The 22,223-nt window shown below is 40.3% G+C and overlaps 1 protein-coding gene across 5 annotated transcripts in view; it reads right to left on the reverse strand.

Moving 5' to 3' along the window:
- The window catches only part of BMPER (BMP binding endothelial regulator), a 156,164-nt gene that overhangs the window by 48,795 nt on the left and 85,146 nt on the right, over positions 1–22,223 (reverse strand). For 4 of the 5 annotated variants that reach the window (XM_063325511.1, XM_063325514.1, XM_063325512.1 and 1 more), the window contains 3 exons: positions 18,903–18,948; positions 9,556–9,885; positions 3,376–3,712 (listed from right to left, as the gene is read on the reverse strand). In XM_063325511.1, coding sequence (XP_063181581.1) covers positions 3,376–3,712; positions 9,556–9,885; positions 18,903–18,948 — 713 coding nt within the window. The remainder of the gene's footprint in view (positions 1–3,375; positions 3,713–9,555; positions 9,886–18,902; positions 18,949–22,223) is intronic. The other variant, XM_063325513.1, reaches the window with a different exon arrangement.

Below are 22,223 nucleotides of genomic sequence, written 5' to 3' on the forward strand. Positions count from 1 at the left end.
CAAGTCCCCAAAGCCTCATCCCAGAGCTTAAACAGTACTGTGATTGTTCTTGATAATGTGATAGAGCTTTTCCTGGTAACAGCAGCATGAGAAATTCAGGTGGTATCACCTATTTTTACTGCTGCTTATACTCAAGAGTATCTTCAGAAGCCTGACTGCAAGCTTTACTGCATACATGGTCGAATATCCCCTCTAAAAACCTGCTGAGAACCTTGGTAACTTTTTCTTTTTTTGGCAAGGACTAATCCAGGATGCTTAGCCATATTAAAATATCAAAATAGACAATGGTGATGACTGTCACTGCTAATCTCTTCTTTACCCAGGCTTTACTAAAATCTCCTGGAAATTCAAAATTATTTCCCTGCTTAATGAACTTGCCTCCATAAAGTTCAACCCTAAGGGTTATTTTTAGAGTGTTACTCATGAGTACTGAACAACTAGCAATGCATTAAAGACAAACAAAAAATACCAACTCAAAACTAAACAAAACAAACCGCAATTAAAAGCCCATAAAATGTGTCTAGCTACAAAACAAAGAATTAAAAGAGTGGTGTAAAATCAGATGCTAAAATCGTTAGTTTGCAGTCTGGAGTATTTCAAAATCCTTTCTTGTGCACTTACATTGTGCTTTCTTCTACCACGCGCTTTGCAGAGAAACACAAGTCACCAAAGTTCACAACATCAAAAACAGGGTTAAGGGCAAGGTGCACAACCATTTCTCCTAAGGTGTCACAGATTTATCAAGGTTGAGCTCAGGAGTTAACTGTTCTTCACCCCACAACCACGCAGCTACATCTCTACTCTTTAAAACATTAACCATATCCTTTTCACCTAACAATCATGACAATCTTGCTGTATATGTTTTTTGGATGGCTAACAAAAGGAGAAACTACAGCTGTAAAAAGAATGAGACTTAGAATGAATTTGAGACCTCTTCACAGAAATCTCCTCGGTAACACAATGTCAGACAAATGTTTGCAATGCATTGTTCACTGCCTTTTTTGGTATTTGGAGAAAACACACCCTAATTCGTAATGTTCCTGCTGAGTTTATTTCTATTTCTGAGAATTCTTATTAACAGCAGGTCACTACCAGAGCAGCATAATGAAAATGAGGCAATGTTGATAATATAGGCAAGAGTGACCAAGAAAGGTTAACTCTTGAGAATGCAGTATTCCAAACAGAAAAATTCCAGAATATGTAATGTTGGAGGGTAAAAACTGACAAACTATTCCATTCAAAGAGAAGATGAACAGAAAAATGAAAGAACCTGACCCTACCATTCTGCCTCTTCTCTTCTCTTACTGCTAGGAGCTTGTTTATAGTCAGAAAAGCAGAATTGTAAATATTTTAGATATACCTAGCCTGAAATTAGAATGCATTGACTAAATATGCTTTTCTAAAACAACTCAGTAAAAATCTGTAAATGTTGATTTAAATTTCTTTTAATGGTAATTTAAATTTTCTGCAAAAGTACATCACCAGCAATGGGTTCTTTGAAAAACACTCATGAAAAATGCAAATCTCTTACATACTCATATTTATACTTATATACACACACATATTTATATACACAAAGATTTATGTCAGACTTGAACTTTCTTGAACGAGTGTCCCATAATCATTACCTCCTTGCAGGAATTTCCTAGTATGAAAAATGGCCATGGTCATTGAATAAATTGCTTGCTACAACTTTTGCAATGTTGCAAATGACAACTTGTCATTTTCTAACAAGAAGTAGCATTCTACTAAATATTATTATTTTATTTTAATTTATATATTATCCTTGAGTCCTGTATTGGGAGCTGTGCATTCTAACAGCTGGCAACATCTAAGTGGGAGCAAATGAACAGCTACTTCTGAAAGAATATGATGGTCATTTCAACATAAAGTTTCCTTAGGGGAAAAATAGATTTTTCTACAAAAGCACATAAACAAATTAAATACTTGCTTGATTTCATTGTCTTTCCCAGACAAATAGAAGACATCATTTTAAAAGAACAGAAATGCTCTATGGTAATTCTTGTGTGCAAGCATGTAAAGATTTTTTTTCTGGCTGCTGTAGCCAAAATATAAATCATTTTCCTCTGTGGTGTCAGGAAGTGTATTGCACTAAATTAATCATGAGCTACTATAAAAAAGGAACAAAAAATCCACTGCAAACTGAAACAAATCTTTCTGTGCCTGTTTTCCATTTGCATTGTCATCACTTACCTTTAGAGGACGATGGAAGTGAGATGGGAATGTTGCTGAAATGCATTCAACAGACCGTGTGTGTGTTTTAGCATCTCTAGTGCTTTCTGCTGTGCCTCCAGCCATTGGAAAAGATAAAGTATTATAACCTGCACACAATATAGTCTTCACTCTTTGCCAGGCTCCTAGCACAGGGATACACTATAGCAAACTAAATGCAGAAGCACATAGACTACAAGCCAAACTGTGTGTCATCTTCTAGCATTTCCCAGTCACAGACACATTCTGCTGGGGTAGATAAAAGTCTTTCTGTCTCATTATAAAAGAAGAGGAAAGGCAATTCATAAGGGAAATGGAGTCATTTTAGAAAGCTTTTCCTAATAAGCCCAATAGTTCAGCAGATGTGCTCAAGTGGGGAAAGCTGGGAGCGCAGAGATCAGGCAGCTCCATCCGCCATCATGCAACTGTGACTCGGGTTGCTTTTATCTTTTATGTCAGGCAGTCAAAAGAAAAGCCAATTTTATTTACTGAATAAGGGGCAAATAAACTCATGCCAATTAAAAACCAGAAATGATGTCTCTGCGGTTTAGACTGGAAGCATTTTAAAGATAAAAAAAACTTGAATAATTTACTCAGACAAGGCTTCTAGATCCTCATCTGTCTCCCTTTGCTCCCAGGGCAGGATGGGCATATACCGAGCTTTTTGTTAATTCTCTCCGTTCAAACTCTCAACCCACAAACTACACCATCCAAGAGGCACTAGTAATATTTAATATCCCTGCTTTAATAAAGTCATTTCCAAAATGCTCCTGGGAAGACACACTTCTCTGGACCACAAGCAATAGCAATTAAAGTCAGCCTCAACTTTACAGCTGACTTTGAAACCATAAAGAGCTTACCAAAATGTTTTGAAGGCTCCAAAAGTACTTTTTCTCCAGGTGATCACAAGCCTGCCTGCCTTTCCAACTGGTGGCTGCTCGGGTCTTTTATTAGCTCAGGATCATCTTCTTCTGATTCCTGACTCAGAAAAACTTGTCATAATGTAACTCCAAGCCTCTATACTAATTCTTAGCAAAAGCAGCTCAAAGCACGTGCTCAAAAGCTACTGAAATTGGGCCAACTGTGTGGTTTTTCTCCTCACACAGTAACTTACTATCTCCCTCCGCAACAAGCCACACTTACCGGTAAAATGTGGTATAGTCCACCGTTGAATGACAGCTCTGAAACTCCCACGCTTTGAGTTTCTGGCATTCCCGGTGAGCTCGGAGTTTCACCCTCACTGTCCCATGACACAGCTCGGGCACTGGTTTTCGCTGCGGGCGGCTGCAGAACTCGTTGGACTCCACACGCCAAGATTCGGCGAAGTCATCCACATCAAACTTAAAATTCCCGTCCCCCCCAATCAGGTCATCTCGCTTGTGCCCGTTGTAATTGCCACACAGACCACAGAGTTTGCCTTTCAGATGCGGTGCAGCCATGACTTCCACAAAACTGTCTCCATCCCATGAAATTTCCAAGCCTAATAAAGAGATGAGACAAAACACACAAACAAAAAAAAAAAAAAAGAAGAAATTGAGGATAACAAACCATGCCTTATGTTTGTGAAACAGTGTTCACGGGAACCTAAACAAAGCCATTGGCTTCCTTCTGATAATGTTGTTAGATTTCTATATACCTCCCAGTAATAAGTGCCTCTGGCAAGTGTAGTGTTTCTTAAATCACAGTCAATTACAATACACTTGTGCCTGTCTCTGTTTATTTTTATTCTTCCTTGCTAATGAATGGGGTTATCCTAAAAAATCTGGAGCCAAGGCAGAACTACTTTCAACATTGAAAGAGAGCTCTTGCAAAATTCTGCGAACTGAATTGGCTAGGGCAAATTTCTAGCTAATTTCACAGGGGGCCCAGCTATTCAGCCACTGTCACCCATTGCACAGGTCATGGGCATACAAAGGTGCCCATGCCCCATGAGACCCCGCCAGTGACCACCATATGGAAAACATCCTTTTCTTGCCCGCAAAGCTGACACTGATCACTCATTTTGGTGAATACAGCTGTTCCAATACAAGTACCTTATTTTGTGTGGGTAGAGAGAGTTAAAAAGATGGCCATAAAGAGATGTCAGATGGGTAAAATTGGTGTAAGAAGGCATTCTGAACTGGATTCAAAGTGTTCACTCGAAAGGCATTAATAACCAGCCTTCTGAAGTTGTCTTCATAAATCAGCAACACTGAAGAATGATGGTAAACATCTAACCTTCATCTAGCGGCTGGGATGTAAGTGCTCTGCTACCATCTCTTTTACAGTAAGGTTTTGCACGTGTAGTACATCAAAATCAAAATTACTTTCTGTGGGTGAAATACATTTTATCTGTCTGTACCCATCTAAAAGCTAGGTGTTTAGCTTACGTCAGCTGTCTGGGCCCTCTCTTTGATACAGAGAAATAGGCAGCTCTGGGTCACAATATGGGTGTCTAATGCAGAGGGAATAAACTAGCTTCTGAATGCCTCTCTGTTTCCCGTGATACTCTAGAGGGCCTAGAGATCAGGTGGAGACTAAACTTCTAGTTTTCACCTGGGTGATTGGAAATTAAATTAATTCCATCCTTTGAGGAGTAAATATGTATCTCTTAAGGGAAAGCAATTTTGGTATCATATGGGATAAAAACAACACCAAGAATTACTGCTGCTTAACTTCTACCCAAAAATGGCCTTTCTTTTAATTATTTCCAATGTTTAATGAATGCTACTACTTCACATCTCTGCAGTAACCCTCCATCTGTAGACAAATCATTTTGCTGATGTTAATTTATTCCCATAAAGTACCTGTGTGCGGCAATTAGTTAAGGATAAATACAGGAACCAGCTTTTAAACAGGATAATCCAGATTTTACCCTTTTCTCCCTGCCTGGCCAAGAATACCAAACAGCATCACTCCGCAGTGCAGGACTAGGGCTTCCCTCCAGCTTTCTACATTTGCTGTGTGGGCTGGCTTAGCACCACCCTTTCCTCTTGTAAATCAGTGCTTGTCACTATGTGATCCAAATCCTGCCCTATCCTCATGTAAGTAATTAACATACCAGTGACTCAGTTCAAAGCTGGAACCCTTCCTTTAGCAACACATCCTATTGTCTCTTATGACAATTCCTACCCACGCCACAGAGAAACAGGGTGAGGCTCAAACAGCAATTATGGCTATAGAAGGGGTCCTTTGCCATCGGTACGTACTGTCCTGACACTTCCGTGGTTTATACCGTGTCACCAAGAGTTTGAGGAATGGTTTACCCAGGAAGGTTGTGCAGATAATTCTGCATCACCGGCCACTACAGTCTATTGCATCATCTTTTCTTATCACTATAGATTAGCACTGATAGCACAAATATATCCTGAGCTGACTATGCCTGAAAGCAGTTTCAAATTATCTAGTAAACCCAGCATGGACAGGGCCACTGTGTCCTCCTCCAAAGGCACTTTACACCCAGCCAACTGAGAAATTGTGCAAGACTACAATCGTTAACGAGGCCAGCACAGTGGCAAGGAGGAAAGCTGCTGTTTAAGCTGCTTCATACATTATCATTGCTGGACAAATTCAAATTCCAGCTGTCTTTGCTTCTGACAACGCTGAACAAAACAAAACACAGCTTGATTTGCAGACACCAGATTAATACTGACGCACTGGCATTTAGAAAAACCTTGCCATTAACTTATAAACTAAGATTTCTTCGGACTTGAGAATCATATAAACTTTCTCAAAGCTTGAAGCATCAAGATCCAAATTCTCAGACAGTTTTCTTCAGAAAATAACTCCAGTTTTTAAGGCGGTGTTCAGCTGCTTCCCCAAACAAGCTCCCTCAGAAGCTGCTGACTTTAAGGACAGCCGCAAAAGACTGGCTAATGATTCTATCAGTTTTCCTCTTACAACTTTTTTTCTTAAGCTAAGACTTACTGACTTCCAGTGAAACCATGCAAATTCATTACGAAAGGTTAACTCTAAAATTATCCTGAATATTCGTGTGTCCTTTGTGAGAGTTAATCTACTTGTTACATGTTGCTCTGTGAACTCTAGGTATGCAGACAAAAAATAACAGAGTTATGACTTTTCATCTCAGCATATAAAAATGCACATTTTTAAATCTGGAGATTCCTGCTTTGATTACTGGATTTGATTCAAGAGACTCACAGTTTAACTACCACAAAAGGATGTACTTTTCTCTAGCTGGTTATTGTTCAATTAGACTATATTCTGCTGTAATTGTTCAGATGGAAGGATAATTTCTTTCTTTGATGAGTAGCCTAAAGGTTTCTGTCCATAATGGAGCTTATTCCCTTTTGGGGTAATAAGGAAGGGTATTTACTCCTACACACAATAATTTTGTCAGAGCCTGATCGCACTGTGCAGTGTGTGCTGTTTTATTTGTTCACAAGCAGAAAATTCAGTTGGTCTCTGTAAACCAACAAGAGCTGTGACAGACAGGATTATGCTACAGAGCAATGTTTGAATTGGTGTCCTTGGCAGACAGAAATTGTTTGGAAGAGTTTCTTGGTGCCTATACCCCCCTTTCCTTCCCCCTCAAAATGGATGAGTTTCCCATTCATTTGGACAAGGATCAGAATCCAAGATATGTGAAGCCAAAGGATGCAGCATCTCTCCCATCTGGGGATGTGCAGAAAAGCAATATTCTCTGAGTTACTTTTTAGGAGTTTCCAATTTTCCCCTTTCTTTGAAGGATACTTAACCAATTTGTTACTTGATTTCTTAGCTTGGCACACTATGTGTTCTACTGCACTTTAAAAAAGTCCTTCTGGATTTATGCACATCACACACTGAGTTCCCCATGCTGGGAACTCCCATCAATTGTTCTGCATGATTTTTCACGGTAAAGGCATCCTCGAGAACTGGCAGACCACTCTTCCCTGAAGATTCAGTGCCAAAGTGGTACAGAAAACCTCAGCAAAGTGGCTTCATGCAAAAGATCAGCACAGAAACGGCAAGAACAAAAAAACGCTCCTGCACTAGAGGGACAGATAGGCAAGACCAGTCCTGTGCCCCTCTGCTCTCTTGTCTTTTTAACATACAAATTTTAGAAAAGGACTCAACACCATCCCAACCACACCCACGAAGAAGTACCTGCAAGGGCAGGGTGCCAGAATTGCTGCTGCATGGCATCCAGGGTTACAGCTGGTGAGGAATTTAGCAACAAAACAGGTTTTCACTGGAAAATGCCAATTCATCAGAACTGAAATTCTTCAGGGAGGCATATCAGATTCAATGAACTTCCAACACAGCACAGGCAAGGCTCCAAGCTGGTTTCCTGCCAGCTCGCCTGGTGGGCTGCCTGGAAGCCTGGACTCTCAGGGTATGCAACTCCAGGACAGCCCTGCCATGCAGATTGCCCTGTAGCCAGGGACCACAAGGCTTCCTGAAGCTTTGGGCTCCCCTGTTTTTTCCAGGGCTCAGCTCCCACCTCTGCAAAAGGAAAACCAAAAGCCGTGGGAATGCTGACTGAGCTGTAAGCACCAGACCCTGCACTTCCCAGCCCAATTTTACTTTGAATTTTGCTTCTAGTTCAGTGGTTCAGCTTATTTTTCATTACTGCCTCCCTCCCCCTCTTTTTTCACCCTACACTGGGAAAGCACACATTTTTTAAAAAAATCCATGTTTCATTCTGAAACAGAGAAAATTGTTCAATTTTCTCCTCCAGCACTGAGAATTTCCCGTGGAACAAAAATTTTATCTTTAAACCAGTTCTACTCAGCACATTCCTCCTCTCTACAGCCTCTCTGCTGCTTGTCCTCTCCCAGCAAAATGGAGCCATGCCGTTCTGCTGCTTTCCAGGCCTTAATGTGCTAAGGAAAGCAGGACTTGGCCCGTCATGCTGTGTTCAGCAAGAGAAACCTGATCCTGCTCTGTTAAGGGGAGGAATTATTTAGGCTATAATTTGCAGTGATTACACACTGTTTGGTATGTTGTCATATGCCATGTTTGCACTCCCTCTGCCAACACATGGACAAGGATGTGTGTAGTCATTTATTAGGCTTGCACCAGAGACAAATGGAATAGCAGCAGGATTAGCTGTCATTCATCTTCGATTGAAAACCTTTCCTTTGCCTGTGGTTGGCTAATGAAATCCACATCGCCAGAATTCATAGCGTTCAGCTGGCTGCAAAGAGAAACCCTCAAGATGCTTTTAATTAGAAGTTGTGAATAATGGTCAACTTGTGTGCATTTTACAGACAGCCACAAAAATCTGCATTGCCACTTTGAGGAATGAACCCAGAGCTGGGATCCACATTATGCAGACTTACATTTCCAGGGGCTATATGAACAGGTGTCTAAATTCTTAGCTCAACAGTGGCTGCTAGTGTCCCCCTTGAAAAAAAATGGTGCTAGATAATGACTACGCGTCACGCCTGTGACCATATCACTCCATAAGAAAGACTGGTTTCACTGCTTTCACATGGTATTTAATTGAATTAACAGTAAACAGTATTCTCACTGAAACAGTACTTCACTGTGTAAGTGAAGTCTCTCAGGACAACAGTAGTACCTAACACATGCTAATGAGAAAGTTTTAAACTTCCCTTCAATATTTACCTATGCGAGGATACTATAGTTTCAGAACAGTTTATCAGAACAATTGCAAGTCCTCTCATTTAGCATTTTGACAATTAATGTATTTTCTAGGACTCTAGAGACCTGAGAGTCTGCTATCTCCCTTCCCTATTTCTACAAATGAGGTACCAGATTCTTTGAAGTTTCTCATTTCCTTTTGCTTTTGGTGCTGTGGACTCTTCCTTGCAGACAAACTTACTTGAGCACAAAGCAAGTCCAACAAGATGGCACTGAACAGCAAATTAGGCCTTGGTTTTAAAACCAGGACCTCCATTTTGCTGGGTAGCCCCAGTGAAATGTTTCCATAATTTGACAACTTAAACTCCCTCCAGCCATTAATAACTATGATTTTATATAATTGCTGACTTAGACTGTAAGATATGTTGCTACAACTGGGAAAAAAGATTGAATGTCATATTTAAGAACTGTAAATATCAAACAATGACCCTGCATAAGCCACTCAAGTTACTGGAAATGAAAATCATGGCACATTCATCTATGAAGGCAGTAAATTGTCAGCTGCAGAATGAAGCAGAGCTTAGCAAATGTTCTGTGAAGACTTCAAACTCATAGCTGGGATCTCTGTCTGCTTGTGGGCTGCAGAGATTTGGAAAGCACTTTGGGTTCCTCAGATCTCTAAAGAGTTATAACCACATTTATTACCACTGTCATGCTTTTCTACTAACTGCTGTTTATGTTGCACTTGAGTTCTTCAGGGAGAAGACACACACACATAGACACTTCTCCTACCTGCTTTGGTTGTCACTTTCAGCAAATAACCATCCAAATCGATCTGAAATTGTGGTGTCTCGCAAGGTAGTGAGATGCGGCTCCCATTCCACTTCACTGTGAGGTGCTGCTGGAGGCTGATAGTGTTTCTGCCCAACACAAGGTCCACTGACTTTGTCCAGGAGAAAGAACGGGTCCGACGGGCATCGTTTTTTACCAGCACCTGGAAGGGCGAGGCAGAGGAGGAGCAGTCTTTCGTCAAAACGTATTGACATGTTCCCTGAAAGTTAAATGTCCGTCCATCAAAAGTGTTGTAGTGAGGGTCTCCAAATACAGTGCAAACTCCAGGCTCTGCAGGTGAGTGAGAAACAAAAGCGCCATATCAGGATCAATCAACGTCTGAAAAAAACAGTTGATAAGAATTTAGAGGACACCACTCTCACCTAATCTGTCTGCCCTACAGGGCAGATTTAGCTGATCCCACTAGGAATATGTATTTTTCAGAAACAGAAGCTTCATGGCTTTTGTAGAAGTCTTTCCCAAAGCAGGTGGGAACGAACCAAGGCCAATCGATCCTTAGGGCAGCATAGGAAGGCTAACCTGTAGCTAGGAACCAAAGACACATCTCCCAACGTATGTGTTTGTCCATTAAACACAACGTGCCACCTAAACAGTTTAGGTTATTACAATGCCTGTGAAATTGTTCAAATTATTTCATTTCCAGAAAATACGAGGCCCAATCATGATATCAGAGCAGTCAGAGCCCTGGGCTTGCAGAGCCCACAGGTCTCTGGAGATGTGTGATGGGAGCCTTCCCACCTAGCTTCAGCTTTCCAAAGATGAAATGCCTAGTCTAAGCATTTCATCCAGTCTCCCTCTCACTGTCAGAGAGAAACAGACATGACTAGAAAGTCTTTCATCTCATCTAGTTTTAGACATCTCTTTTAATACATAGGGAATTACCCTCTGGAGGCACCTGCCTCTCTGCTGCCAGCTTTGGGAGCACAAAAAAGTACTACAGCTATAGACATTCCTCTCTCAGACAGTTAAACTCCCCTGGGATGAACTCCCACCCTTAAGTTGTGTTGTGGGACTAAAGCCTAATCCACTAACCGAAGCAGAATTCAAAACATCACATGGATATTTTTGAGACTAATTTTCATGTCCCCAGTTAGGCAGGGGTGATCCCCTGAAATTAAAAGCCATCAGACCACTTCAGCAGGACCTGATTCTGTCCGTATTTTACATAGACACACTTATAAATATTGTACATTTATAAACTAGATACATCTACGTTTTTTTTCCTCAATTATCTGTAGAACCAGAATCTTTATTTAATGTTACAAACTATCATATAACTTGTCGATACACAACTGACTTGTAGCAGTTATTGTTATCATGCTATCCACTAAAAGCCTGTAGTACTTGAATAGCATGATGCAATGACTGCCTAAGGGTATCGTATCTCTACCAATCATTTGCATCATTACAAATGGAGGGAGAGTTCTTATTGACGTTTGCAGCCATACACTGGTCAGAGAAGTTGCAGCTCATAGGCAGAACATTTCCACGCTCGTGTTAATGATGCTGAGTTACCCTGCAGTTACCCAACAATTGATTGAATTGCCTTGCAATCAAAGAGACCAGCAAATTTATTTGCATTGCAGCCTTCTGGCATAACAATTGGTCCTAACCACAGCTCATTGCTGCTGTTCCTGGAAGAAAGAGTCTCGAGGCAGAGAAATGCATGCTGTGACTGCCAGCTGGGTACCCATGGGCTGAGGCCGCTTTTGAAAGATGACGCCTGGTTTAGATGGAAGGCTTGGTGGAGTAACAAAATTTGACTCAGGAATCAGAGAGCTGTGAACAGCATCAACCAAAGAAAAAAAAAAAAAAAACACCCCAACAAAAACCCACCAACAAAGGAGGGGAGAGTAACAGGGAATACAATTTATTCACTAAAAAAAATAAATTATCCAACTAACAATGTCCCGCCTGAAAAAGCAGCTAAAAAGGGCAAATTCAAACCCACAAAAAAGAAAGAGATATGGATGTCATGGAGAAAAGGCAGGGAGTTCCTTCAGTGGAGTGCAATGAACCTCTGATTATGCAACACACCTTTCCCAGCAGGGTTTTTCAGCCTGGGCATAGTCCTATGCTAAAACAGCTATAACCTTTCTGGCATTTTTCTAGGTGTAGTTAAAAAGCACAGAAAATGGGGCTGAAGGGGACCCCAGGAGACATTACCTTTTCCTTCTCCAGCTGCAATGCAGAATCACCTGTGCCTATGTTATTCCTGACAGATATTTTTCTAACCTGCTCTTAAAGAGCAGTGGTAACAGCAACTCCACGGCTGCCTCTGGCAACCTTTAGCAGTGCTCGTCTGTCCTCGCCGTGAGTAAAGTCTTCCTAAAGTCTAACCTCAGTCTCCCTCACCGCACGGCACAGTGCCATCACAGAGCTGGTACCTGGGACATTTGTACTTTACCCCTAACTTGAGACATGCATGCTGCTTTAGCTAAGCCAGTAACTAGTCTTGGCATCATTATTATGCCTCTTTACTACGTCTGGCAAATAGGGACCAAAAGTTTCAATTTCTCTATTGACAGCTCCATTAGAAGTCAAAATGAAGCACATTTGACCAAAACCTCTGCAAATCAGGCCCAAAGGACTTTAAGCAGATCCTGAAAACCAAGACGCTTAGATAAGAGAATGCTTTTAAAAATGTGCACTTCTGTGAGTCTCATTTTCCTCATTAATACCAACGAGGATATCAAGAAATGCTTTCCAAAGTCTATAAAGAGATTAATTCATTCTCAATAAATTAGCAGGAACCATACAGTTTTTAATCACCAACATAATTTTTACCAATGGGAAAAAAATCCATAAATTTTAGATGGAGATCAGCTGACTTTACTGTTACTAAATCATACCAACTTGTTTCTGAATTCCTTATGTACTTATGTAATTATCTGCACGATGAATATTAAGATACATTACCTGCTCAGATTCTGTTTCATTTTCTTGGGCTTTAATTTTTCTTTAAACGTACTAACAACTTTTATGAAAACAAGGAAACTATCAACAAAAAATCAGCGCAAATATCAGTGAAGATTTCAGAGGAGAACTGGATTTTGTCTGCATTTCTAGAGGCTAAGAATGTGGAGATGTTATACGTGTTATTACCTAACGTACTAGGAGAGGTAAGCTGGTTCTTCACCTAAGCAAGTGGCTAAGAAGCAAGACATGAGAGGAACAACCGTAATTTAGAGATGTGCAAGTAAAATTGATAGTACCAATGGGATCCAAAGGAAATATTTATTTTTAATTTCTAACGTGTTATGCACAGTAATGTTGTTTTATGTTATGTTACATCGTGTCACGTCATATGTCAACTTGATGCAGTGCAGTTAAAATAAAAAAGAATGTATTTTGGACTGGATAGCTGAATGTCTGATCCAAATTTCACTGTTTTCTTTAATAACCAAGGAAATGGGGGAGGGAAAATCTACCTAAAAACAGCCTGAATAATTGATTCTCTGATATCACTGTGTAAAACATTCTTGAAAGGTTTGCTAAAATTGTGGCTTTTAAAAAAAAAATCTACACCCTGCAAGAGTGTGAGTGATAACTCAGGCACTGCCAGTAAGAAGAACTGATTGGCCTAGAAATAAACCTTAAATACTGGGTGTAACGAGACTGCAAAAGACAGGCAACATGAAAAGAGTTCCTGCCATTTTTAGGTTTGGGGTTGTTTATTTCCTGTTGGGAGACTTTCAGTCATGTTTTACAGTTTGCCTTTTTTTTTTTTTTCTTCTTTTTTTTCCCCTTCTGAAACAAATGAGTCTTTCTGCTTGGCTGTTTTTGAAACCTACTGGAACCACCAGTTCTCTAGTTCGGATCATGCGTGACTTGCTTCTCTGTTGGGACATAGCAGACGGAGAGGTGTTGCTGCACCACCAAAGCTACGTTCCCCAACACTGGAGTATGAATTTTGGTAGTTTGTGCTAACAAGGCATAGGGTCATGGGTAAAGACCCTTCCCTTTTTTTCCTACAGTAAATTGTTCCCAGCTTATTGTGGATACTCCTTGTCTCTATGAGCTGTCTGGGGCATGGTTAGAAAATGGCAATTATATAGAATACTTCCGTCTAAGACTCCACCAGCCTCCCACCTATTTTCAGCTTAGGGACTTTCTGAGCTAGACATGGTTTCTCTTTATTTAGTAACCTTTGATAGACTTCTTTTCTGTGATTTTTTCCAGTCTCCCCTTGAACTCTAAAATGATTTTAGCATCCACCACATCCTTAGCCAAAGTGCATGCAGAACCACCGCTTCTTGCTTGTTTTGAACCTGTCATTCATGAGTTTTGATGTCATCTTTTGCTCATTTACACATGCACATGAAGGCAAATATACCCGTTCCCTCTCTGTCCCTGAAAAACACAGGCTTTCCAAAGGAGGGCCCCAGAGCTATGTTCATTCAGGAGGCTGTTATTTTCAAAGTGCCTTAGGCACTCAGCTCTGATTAAACATTATTGGGACCTGGCTGCAAACACTTAGAAACCTCTTTTGGAAATCCTGCATTTAGTCTCCCAATTCAGTATTCAAAACTTCTGGCTTTTGTAAAGCTTCTGGGAGCTCAGCAGTTTTCACATTTGTTTTTTAAGCAACTAAATATGGACTTCACGCTTTTACATTTGACAATCTTAAACTACATGTGTGATTCATGCAGTTTTCTCAGCTCCCACCTAAGGCTCTACAGCTTACTTGCAAACTAATAATAATAGTATTTAAGTGCTAAAGTGAATACTATAGAACTCTTGGCATACTTTCCTTGCATTTACAAATCATGCGCCCAATTCAAATGAAATATTGACTTTCATTAGAAAAGGTAACGAGGAAGGTAACTGTGGGCAAGAAGCACCGTTTTTGAAAACACACGTATCTGTACAAAAAAGGAAGCTGAAAAAGCAACAGCAAGAAAAAGAACATTTTAGCATTCCCTGAGTTTTAATGTACTCTCATACGGAAAAAAAAAAAAGTTGATGAAATTCTGACCTGTTTTGGTCAACATGGAGGGATAAAAGCCTGAAAGACAACTCATTTCTCGTAAGTACTATGCTGAGTAAGGGTAAGAACCACTTATTGAAATAAGTGGTTGCCAAAAAGTACCTTTCTGCCTTCCACACAATGCCCCCTTCCCCAGACAGCATTTAGCCTTTCTAGAAAGGTGAGATATATATACTGCTTGGTGGAGGCCAGACAGACAGTCAGCACACACATCCTGACCAGCCGGAGAGCATGAGCATATTGGCTGCGCAATTAGCACACTTGTAGCTCCAAAGCAGCCACAGGATATATTGTCTCTAGCTGGGTTTATTATTTGTTGGGATATAAAGGAAATGGGACACAAATCCGTAGGAAACCAGGCTCTGTTAGCTCTGGTGCTCATGGAATAGCTTGTTTTATTTTTTCAGGAGATCAGAGCAGTCAATTGAAGTCCAAGATGTCCAGATGTCTGGTCACACTCTTCTGGGCTTGTAGCTAGTTAAGAGTGGCCAAGAAAAATATACTTTAAATTATAACTAAAATTGGTTTGGACACTTTCTAAGTAAGGAGAGGGAGGAAAAAATACAAGTTTACCAGTTAAGGGTGTTCTGGTTGCACATCTATAATTCAAAAAGATCTCAGCTTTTTAAAAATAAAATGAAACTTTGAATGCAATTAGCCCATATGCTGAATTAAGCCCTAAATCAAACAGAACACATTATTAACTTTTGAAAACTAGCTACAGAACACGCATAATAGAATTTCATTAGCTTTTCTGTAAAAAATGCATAGCCATAGAGTACTTTCCTCATAACTGCTGCATAGTGCAGCTTGATATAATACACATTACAAGGTGTGGTGTCAAAAACTCCACAGGAGTCTTTATGGTCTATTTCATAAATAAAATAGCTATTCCAATTTGTCCAAATACATATTTATACAGTAGACCATCATGACTGAAATGGCTGAGGAGGTAAATCATGAACAGCATTCCAGTATGAATAAACAGTTGCAGTCTTTTTGTTTTATGTATTTCTTCATGGCAAGAAAATAACACAAGAAACAGGAGCAGCAAGGGCCTACGTGGTCCCTCAGTCTCACTCCCTGCTCTCATGGGTACCTGCAATGCATAACTCCACCTTTTTTCTTTTTGCTTTTTCCTTTGAAGAGTCCGCGCTTTTTTCAGTGTATCTATAAAAACACATAAAAAGGATGCAGGACTAGGTGAAAGTACCGCCCTTTTACTCCTAAGGCTGTGTCCAAATGCCTTTGACTTTGGTTTAGCTCCATTGGTCATTTTGTCAATTAAAAAACCTGCAGAATGATTTGTGATGAATGAAATTTTCTGCCCCAAAAGTGGCCTTCACTGCAAAATTAATCATGTGTACTACTAGACCTAGATGACTGCAGTCCACTTTGAAAAAACTTCATCCATAAAGTCTCACAATGACTTGGATAAGACCGTGTTGGGATTATTGATCATGATTAAAATACATCTACATGGTTGCCATAGGAAGCTTTCATACTGCGTGCTGCAATTTCAGCAAGGCCTATCAATTCTTCTTTGTCAAGAACAAAGATTTAACCTCCCCTGCAAATTCCCATCTTTGTCTGGAGTTGAGAGCAGTCTGTTAATGTTATTTGAACTCAGGTTTAGTGTTTTCTTTTTTTAATATGAAAATGACCTTGGTCTAACATAGGATTACTAATTTATGGAATTGACGTCAGTGGTGATTTTTCTAAATCAAGCCCAAAAGAGTACATTTCATTACATTTTTACAGCAGGATAAACTAAACTGTTGAATTTTCCACTGGTATGACCACTGTGTTTAATTAGTGATAACTGTACACCAGCCATGGAGCTTAAAACAGCAACATGCCAAAACTAACCATAGTTAACTTCAGCAAGAGTAGACAAAAGAGACTCTCCAGCTCTTTAGGAGACGAGGTACTTTTTCTCCCTGCAACAAACTGCTTTGAAAAATAATCCTTTGATTTTTTTTTTTCAGTTTAAAGTGTATCCTTTAACAACGTGACTGATTTTGACCCACTTCATAGAAATTGGCTGCATTTAAACCGTACTCAAAGCTCTGCTGTGTACAGTATGTTCTTGTACCTCCTATGTTGTTTTTACTTTGGAAAATTAATATCTGCTGGACCGCCAGAAATGTCTGGTGTGTTAATATGTGGAGAGAGAACCAACATGAGTGGGTGGGTGAGGGAAAGGGCTGTGCATGTACATCTTATCTCGTCTCATCAGAAATTGGCTGAATTGGCAAATTTTCTAATTACTATCTAAGATAGTCATCATCACTGAAATCCTTATGAATTTGCCTTTTGCCTGTCTTATGTCATGATGGGATTGACAGCACTTCTGGGGCAAAGGTGGAATTAGTTCCTTGCAAACAGCAACTGTTAAAACACTAATGGCTACCATTACTGTGTGACACTGGATATTTAAGGGTTTTGATTGCATTACCTGATAAAAGCTGGGAACAGTCTTTAATTACAAAAGCTTAGAATCAGCTCAGTATCATCTCTCCTCCAAATACTAAATGGGTCTATAGTGAGACACCTCTCCAAAAAAGGTCCCCGCTGTTTCATGTGCAGGAAGAGCATGCCACTGCAGGACAGTGCAACAAGCCTCTCAGCTTCGTGTACAATGAGCACTTACAGCCAGTGAGCTGCAGACAGGACCCATAATAAAAGGCTAAGGTAATAAGCTTTGGGGAGACCTAAGAGCCATCTGCTAGTACCTAGAAGAAGGTTGCTGGGAAGATGGAGACAGGCTCTTTACAGACCTGCATGGCAGGAGGACAAGCAACAATGGTCTGCTCTTAATTTCACATGTCTTATAGTCATGACCATTCCCTATCATTAACAAGTTCTGACTTTTTAGGTAATACAGTTCCTAGATGAGTTACTTTTACTTTGAAGATACCTAATTTTTGCTTCCTTCTCCCATGAACAATTATCACAAGTCATCATTCTCTGGCAGCATTTCTGAAGGAGTCACTGTACTGTCTTCTTTTTAACCCTTTCCAGTAGAAGGTCTCCAGTGCTTTGGGGAAATGGCTCACCCTATTATTTTCCTCCCTCTCTCATGTTACAAAAGAACACATGAGAAAGGTTAAATGAGACGGAAGCATAAGAACAGAGGCAAGATAGAGATCAATAAATTCATGACACTAATGACATGTCATGTTTGAGCAGAGGTCTATGCAAATTTTTTCTCCCTTGAAACTGAGCTAACATGAAACTAACTGCTGGTCAGTTGAATCCTCTTTCATTTCTCCCTCTGCTCAGTATTATTTCAAGTGTTTCTGAGGTTCCCACTTGTATTTAATTTCGACGTGATACAGAAGACTTGCAAACTAGATTTATTTTATCACAAGTTCCATGTTTCAAAATAATTGAGCTGCAGAGTGGAAAAACAGGTATTTAGCATATGGAATTTGTGCAATCCAAGAGCAGTCAGAACTGAGTTGATCAGCAAAATCAATTTGCTTTTAGACAAAAGAATAGGAAACACTCTCCTTAAAAACTTGTTCCTTCTTTCAGAAGTCTTCCTAGAAATCAAAAAACCCCTAAAAGCAGTCTGCCCCTATTTGGTAAAATACTTAAACATGTCCTGAAGGAAATGCGTTGTATCCTGTTCACTTCAGTGAAGACAGGTCTCCCTGTTGACTTAAATCGGACAGGCTTAAATGTAAGTATTTGTGTAAGTAAGTGCTTTGCTGACTAGGAGAGAACACAAGTGATATCGTAAGATGATCATTCCTGAAGTGAAAAGTAAAGGGATAAAAAGGTGATGGTCGAGCTAAACATCATACAGACAGAAGGATAGCTTTCTATTGTACTTTCCACTGCTGCCCCACACTGTGTCTCAGATTCCTGCACACCTCTTTTAATTCTCACAAGTCATCTGCAAAGGTGTTGGATTATATATACACATAGCTGGGACATTATTTACGGATATAAAAGGTACACAGTTCTAAAAGTTACAACTCTGTTCATTTGCTTATTTTGCTTATTACCTACACATTTCACAGGCCAACTATATCCTTCAAGAAGCAGCACCTCAGATTTGACAAAAATGGTGTCATTTGGAAAAAATGAAATAAAATAAAAATAAAACACCCAGGCATTTTATTTTAAATTTACAGATTTAGAGGAGGCAAAATCTGTGGTCAGCAATAATCACCTGCCCTTTATCCACCTCTAAAAAGAAGACAGAAAAGTAAACATACTTCTACTATATTTATTTTCTCCGAAATAAAAAAAAAAAGAATGTAAAGAATGTGAAGAAAGAACTTACTTTCAGTGCAAATAGGACAGCATCCTTTTCTGTTCAGGATTTTACCCTAATTGGGAGAAAGACAGGCTGATTTAATGAAAGAGGTTTTGGAGCAATGACTGTGTTATGTTGTAAGGCTGGATAAGCCTTTGAAAATAGTTCAAGTTGTATTTGAACTCAATGCCCCAGCTACAGCTTCAAATATCAGGTGCTAAAAACAGACAGAACTATTCAAAGAGCTTCCTGGCAGTCTTGTAAGAAATTAAATACTAAAAGAGTTCTCTGTTACCACTTTTCTCTTTAGAGAGAGTGTGAGAGAATTTTGGACTCATGTATTCACGGATATCTAAAGCAGACTAGTCACTGGGTTAACAAGATCACTACCTTGTCCCCCACCTCCCAAAATATATACAATGCATTTCCTACACATACTCTTTTAGTCGCCACACAGAGGCCATTTGCTCCACACCCACACTCCCCCCAAATCATTCATTTTTCCTACAAAAATGAAGTAAGGAAGGAGGCACTGGTAGAGATTGAGTATGGACAGATTTCTTTCATGGATAAATCTTGTGGTATCTCTCACCAAATCATATTACCAACCATGGACCAGTCTCCCCAGTCAAGTAAACGGGCATGCATCCAAGGATGTGCAATGTCTAAAAGTCTAAACGTCTAAAAAAATTTGGTCTAGTCATAGTAATACGGACAAAAGGTTTGAGTCTTTATTTACCACTCTGCCCCGGTCAGCTTTATTTATGGTTGTGTCTTATAGAAGGCTGGCTAGCAGTAGGAGCCATGCCTCTGTGTACATACATTCATGGTCTTTCTCAGTCTTCTTCGAATTAAAAGATGTTCTATCTGATTTTACTTAAATTCCCTAAAGCTAACCGTCAAGCCAAAGGATAAGCCTGGAAAATTTCAGACTGAACGATGTGTTTTTCCAAGCAAAAACTGGCGTGGCTTATAACAGAACTTACTGGAGCTCACCCGCATTTCCATACAGGGAAGGAAGAGGTATATGGAGCTGTGCTGCTCCCCAGCACCGACCCTTTACTCCAACAGTAGTTGAACAGAAAGTCCCCTTTGTGGGACCGCTGCTCCTGTCCTCCACCAAGCAGGTGAGCAAGAGACGGCCAGCAAGAGCAAGCCAACAGAGCTGTGCCATTCTGCCCACTCAACATACTCAACAGTGCAGAAAAGCTGACGAAAACAGACAACAGGTGGCAGGCCTATGCAGAGCGCAGGGAAGCAAGCCCCCCTATTGCTGTCTGCCTTGCCTTCTGCCTACAGTGCTGCCAAGCTTTGACAATGTGCACGGGGAGAAATGAACTCCAAGTATCTGCCAGCAGACTGGAGTGGGGCGCGCTCCATCCTGCTCATGCTTCATGTGCCCAGATGGCATGAATGAGAGCCTGGTGATGAGTGCGCTTGGGCTTATCATCCGCAGGGCATAGAAGTTGAGTGTAAGCCTGTCTTTGAATGTGCAACTGCATGTGAACAGACACAGGGCACATCTGGACTTGAGAAAAGGCCTGGATCAGAGTTTCACTGGCAGTGTGGGCAATGCTTAGATATTTGTGTGACCACCAGGCCCCAGAGCAAAGAGAATAGCTGAGGACCAGGCTGCAACAGGGAGACCCTCCAAGCACTTGCTAGAACAAAACCCCTTAAAGAAGGAACATTAAAACTGCACAGAAATAGGGAGCAGGGCAACACTTATTTGTACAAACAGAAGATGTGCAGCTGACTGCCACACACTGCACTGTACAGCCTTACCTCTCCATTTCAATAAAAGAGCTGAAATCATCAGCCGAGCTGGAAGTGGCAAGAATTCAAGTGAAATTGGAATCTCCAAGGCAGCCTGCTGAGGCTGGTTACTTGAGCCACCATGTTGGCCCAAGATCCTGTTTTTGTCTTGTAGAATAAGGAAACCCATTATTGCTAACATGTGCTGCAAGAGTTCGTTAGCTTTGAGGGTTCCCTTAGGAGTGGGCTAAGTGATGTGATCCCATTTTTCCCTATGAATATTTATAAGCAGACCACATTTGAGTCTATTTATTTTCTGGGATTTTTCTTCTTTTTTATGAGGTTTTCAATTTTATGTCTGAGGTTTTTATTTTCTATTTTTTTAAGGCAAGACTAATTGCGGGGGGGAAGGGGGTTGTTTGGTTGTGCAATAGCAACAGCTGTTGTTTTTTTGTGCCTCATTTGGCACTAGAGTAAAAACAGCAACTTTTTGTTTGTAATAATAACAGATGTGTATAACATTAAATGCAGTCTGTGCTAGAGATGGGAGAACGTGTTCTGAATAAATTTTCAACTCACTTGAAGTTCACGGGTTCAAAATTTACCCACAAAATCGAACTCTGAAAATGTCTTCACATGCCATGAATTTAATTCTATTAACTTTTGCACAGCCTTGGAACTCAGAAAAGGCTGTGTGCTGTAAAATTCACCAGGCTCTTCTCTAGCAGTACAAAAAGAGACACGTCCATGGCCACCGACCATTACCACAGGCTTATATTGTTAGTAGGGAATGCAAAGGCACGAGGAGAGGAGGCGAGGCAGAAAATAAGAAGGATGGGTAATCGGAAAGGAGATGGCACAAGGCAAGAAAGAGGCTGGAGCAGAGCTAGGGCAAGTGAATAGCAAATTAGGTAAGAAAAGGTCTAAAGGATCTCTGAAACGCAGTCTTGCCAAGTGTTGAGATTACTCCCTTTCTATGAAGTATTTAAGCATGTGTTTAAGTTTAAACACACATGGAAGGCCTACTAACTTTAGCAGGACTGGACACGTGCTTAATAGCTTTGCTGGTTGGGGGCCAACGTGTACCGCACCTTGCAGGCTGACACTCCAGGTAAATGAGAGAGGGAATATCTCATTTTATCTCATAAGAAACAGAAACCACAGGCCACAAGGCTCACTAGAAGCCCAAGGAGGACCCATTTTACTACAAATGTGACAGGAGGGATTGAATTTGTGAAATGTATTGCCTCCGCTGCAGATGAAAAGAAGCTAAGAAAGACACTTTCTGTAATTACTGATATAGGATTAAAGGCTCCAAAAAGAAAAGAATAAAAGAAACAGAAAAATGTGCCTAACTCAGTGAAGAAAATGAAAGAAATGGCAGAAACAGGCTGAAAATATGTCAGCCTGCCACCAACACACTGAATAATAGAAATGGTTGTACGGTATTGGAAATTTCTGCAGAATTACCGCTTTGAAACCCATCCTTTCAAGAAATAATTGGCCAAAATCTATGCTGGTAAATTAAATAATATTCCATCACAAAAAAAACCCCCACAATATCCTCCAAAGAGTATTAAGACTGCATGGTAA

This window comes from Chroicocephalus ridibundus, chromosome 2, assembly GCF_963924245.1.
Source record: "Chroicocephalus ridibundus chromosome 2, bChrRid1.1, whole genome shotgun sequence".
NCBI classification, from domain to species: Eukaryota; Metazoa; Chordata; class Aves; order Charadriiformes; family Laridae; genus Chroicocephalus; species Chroicocephalus ridibundus.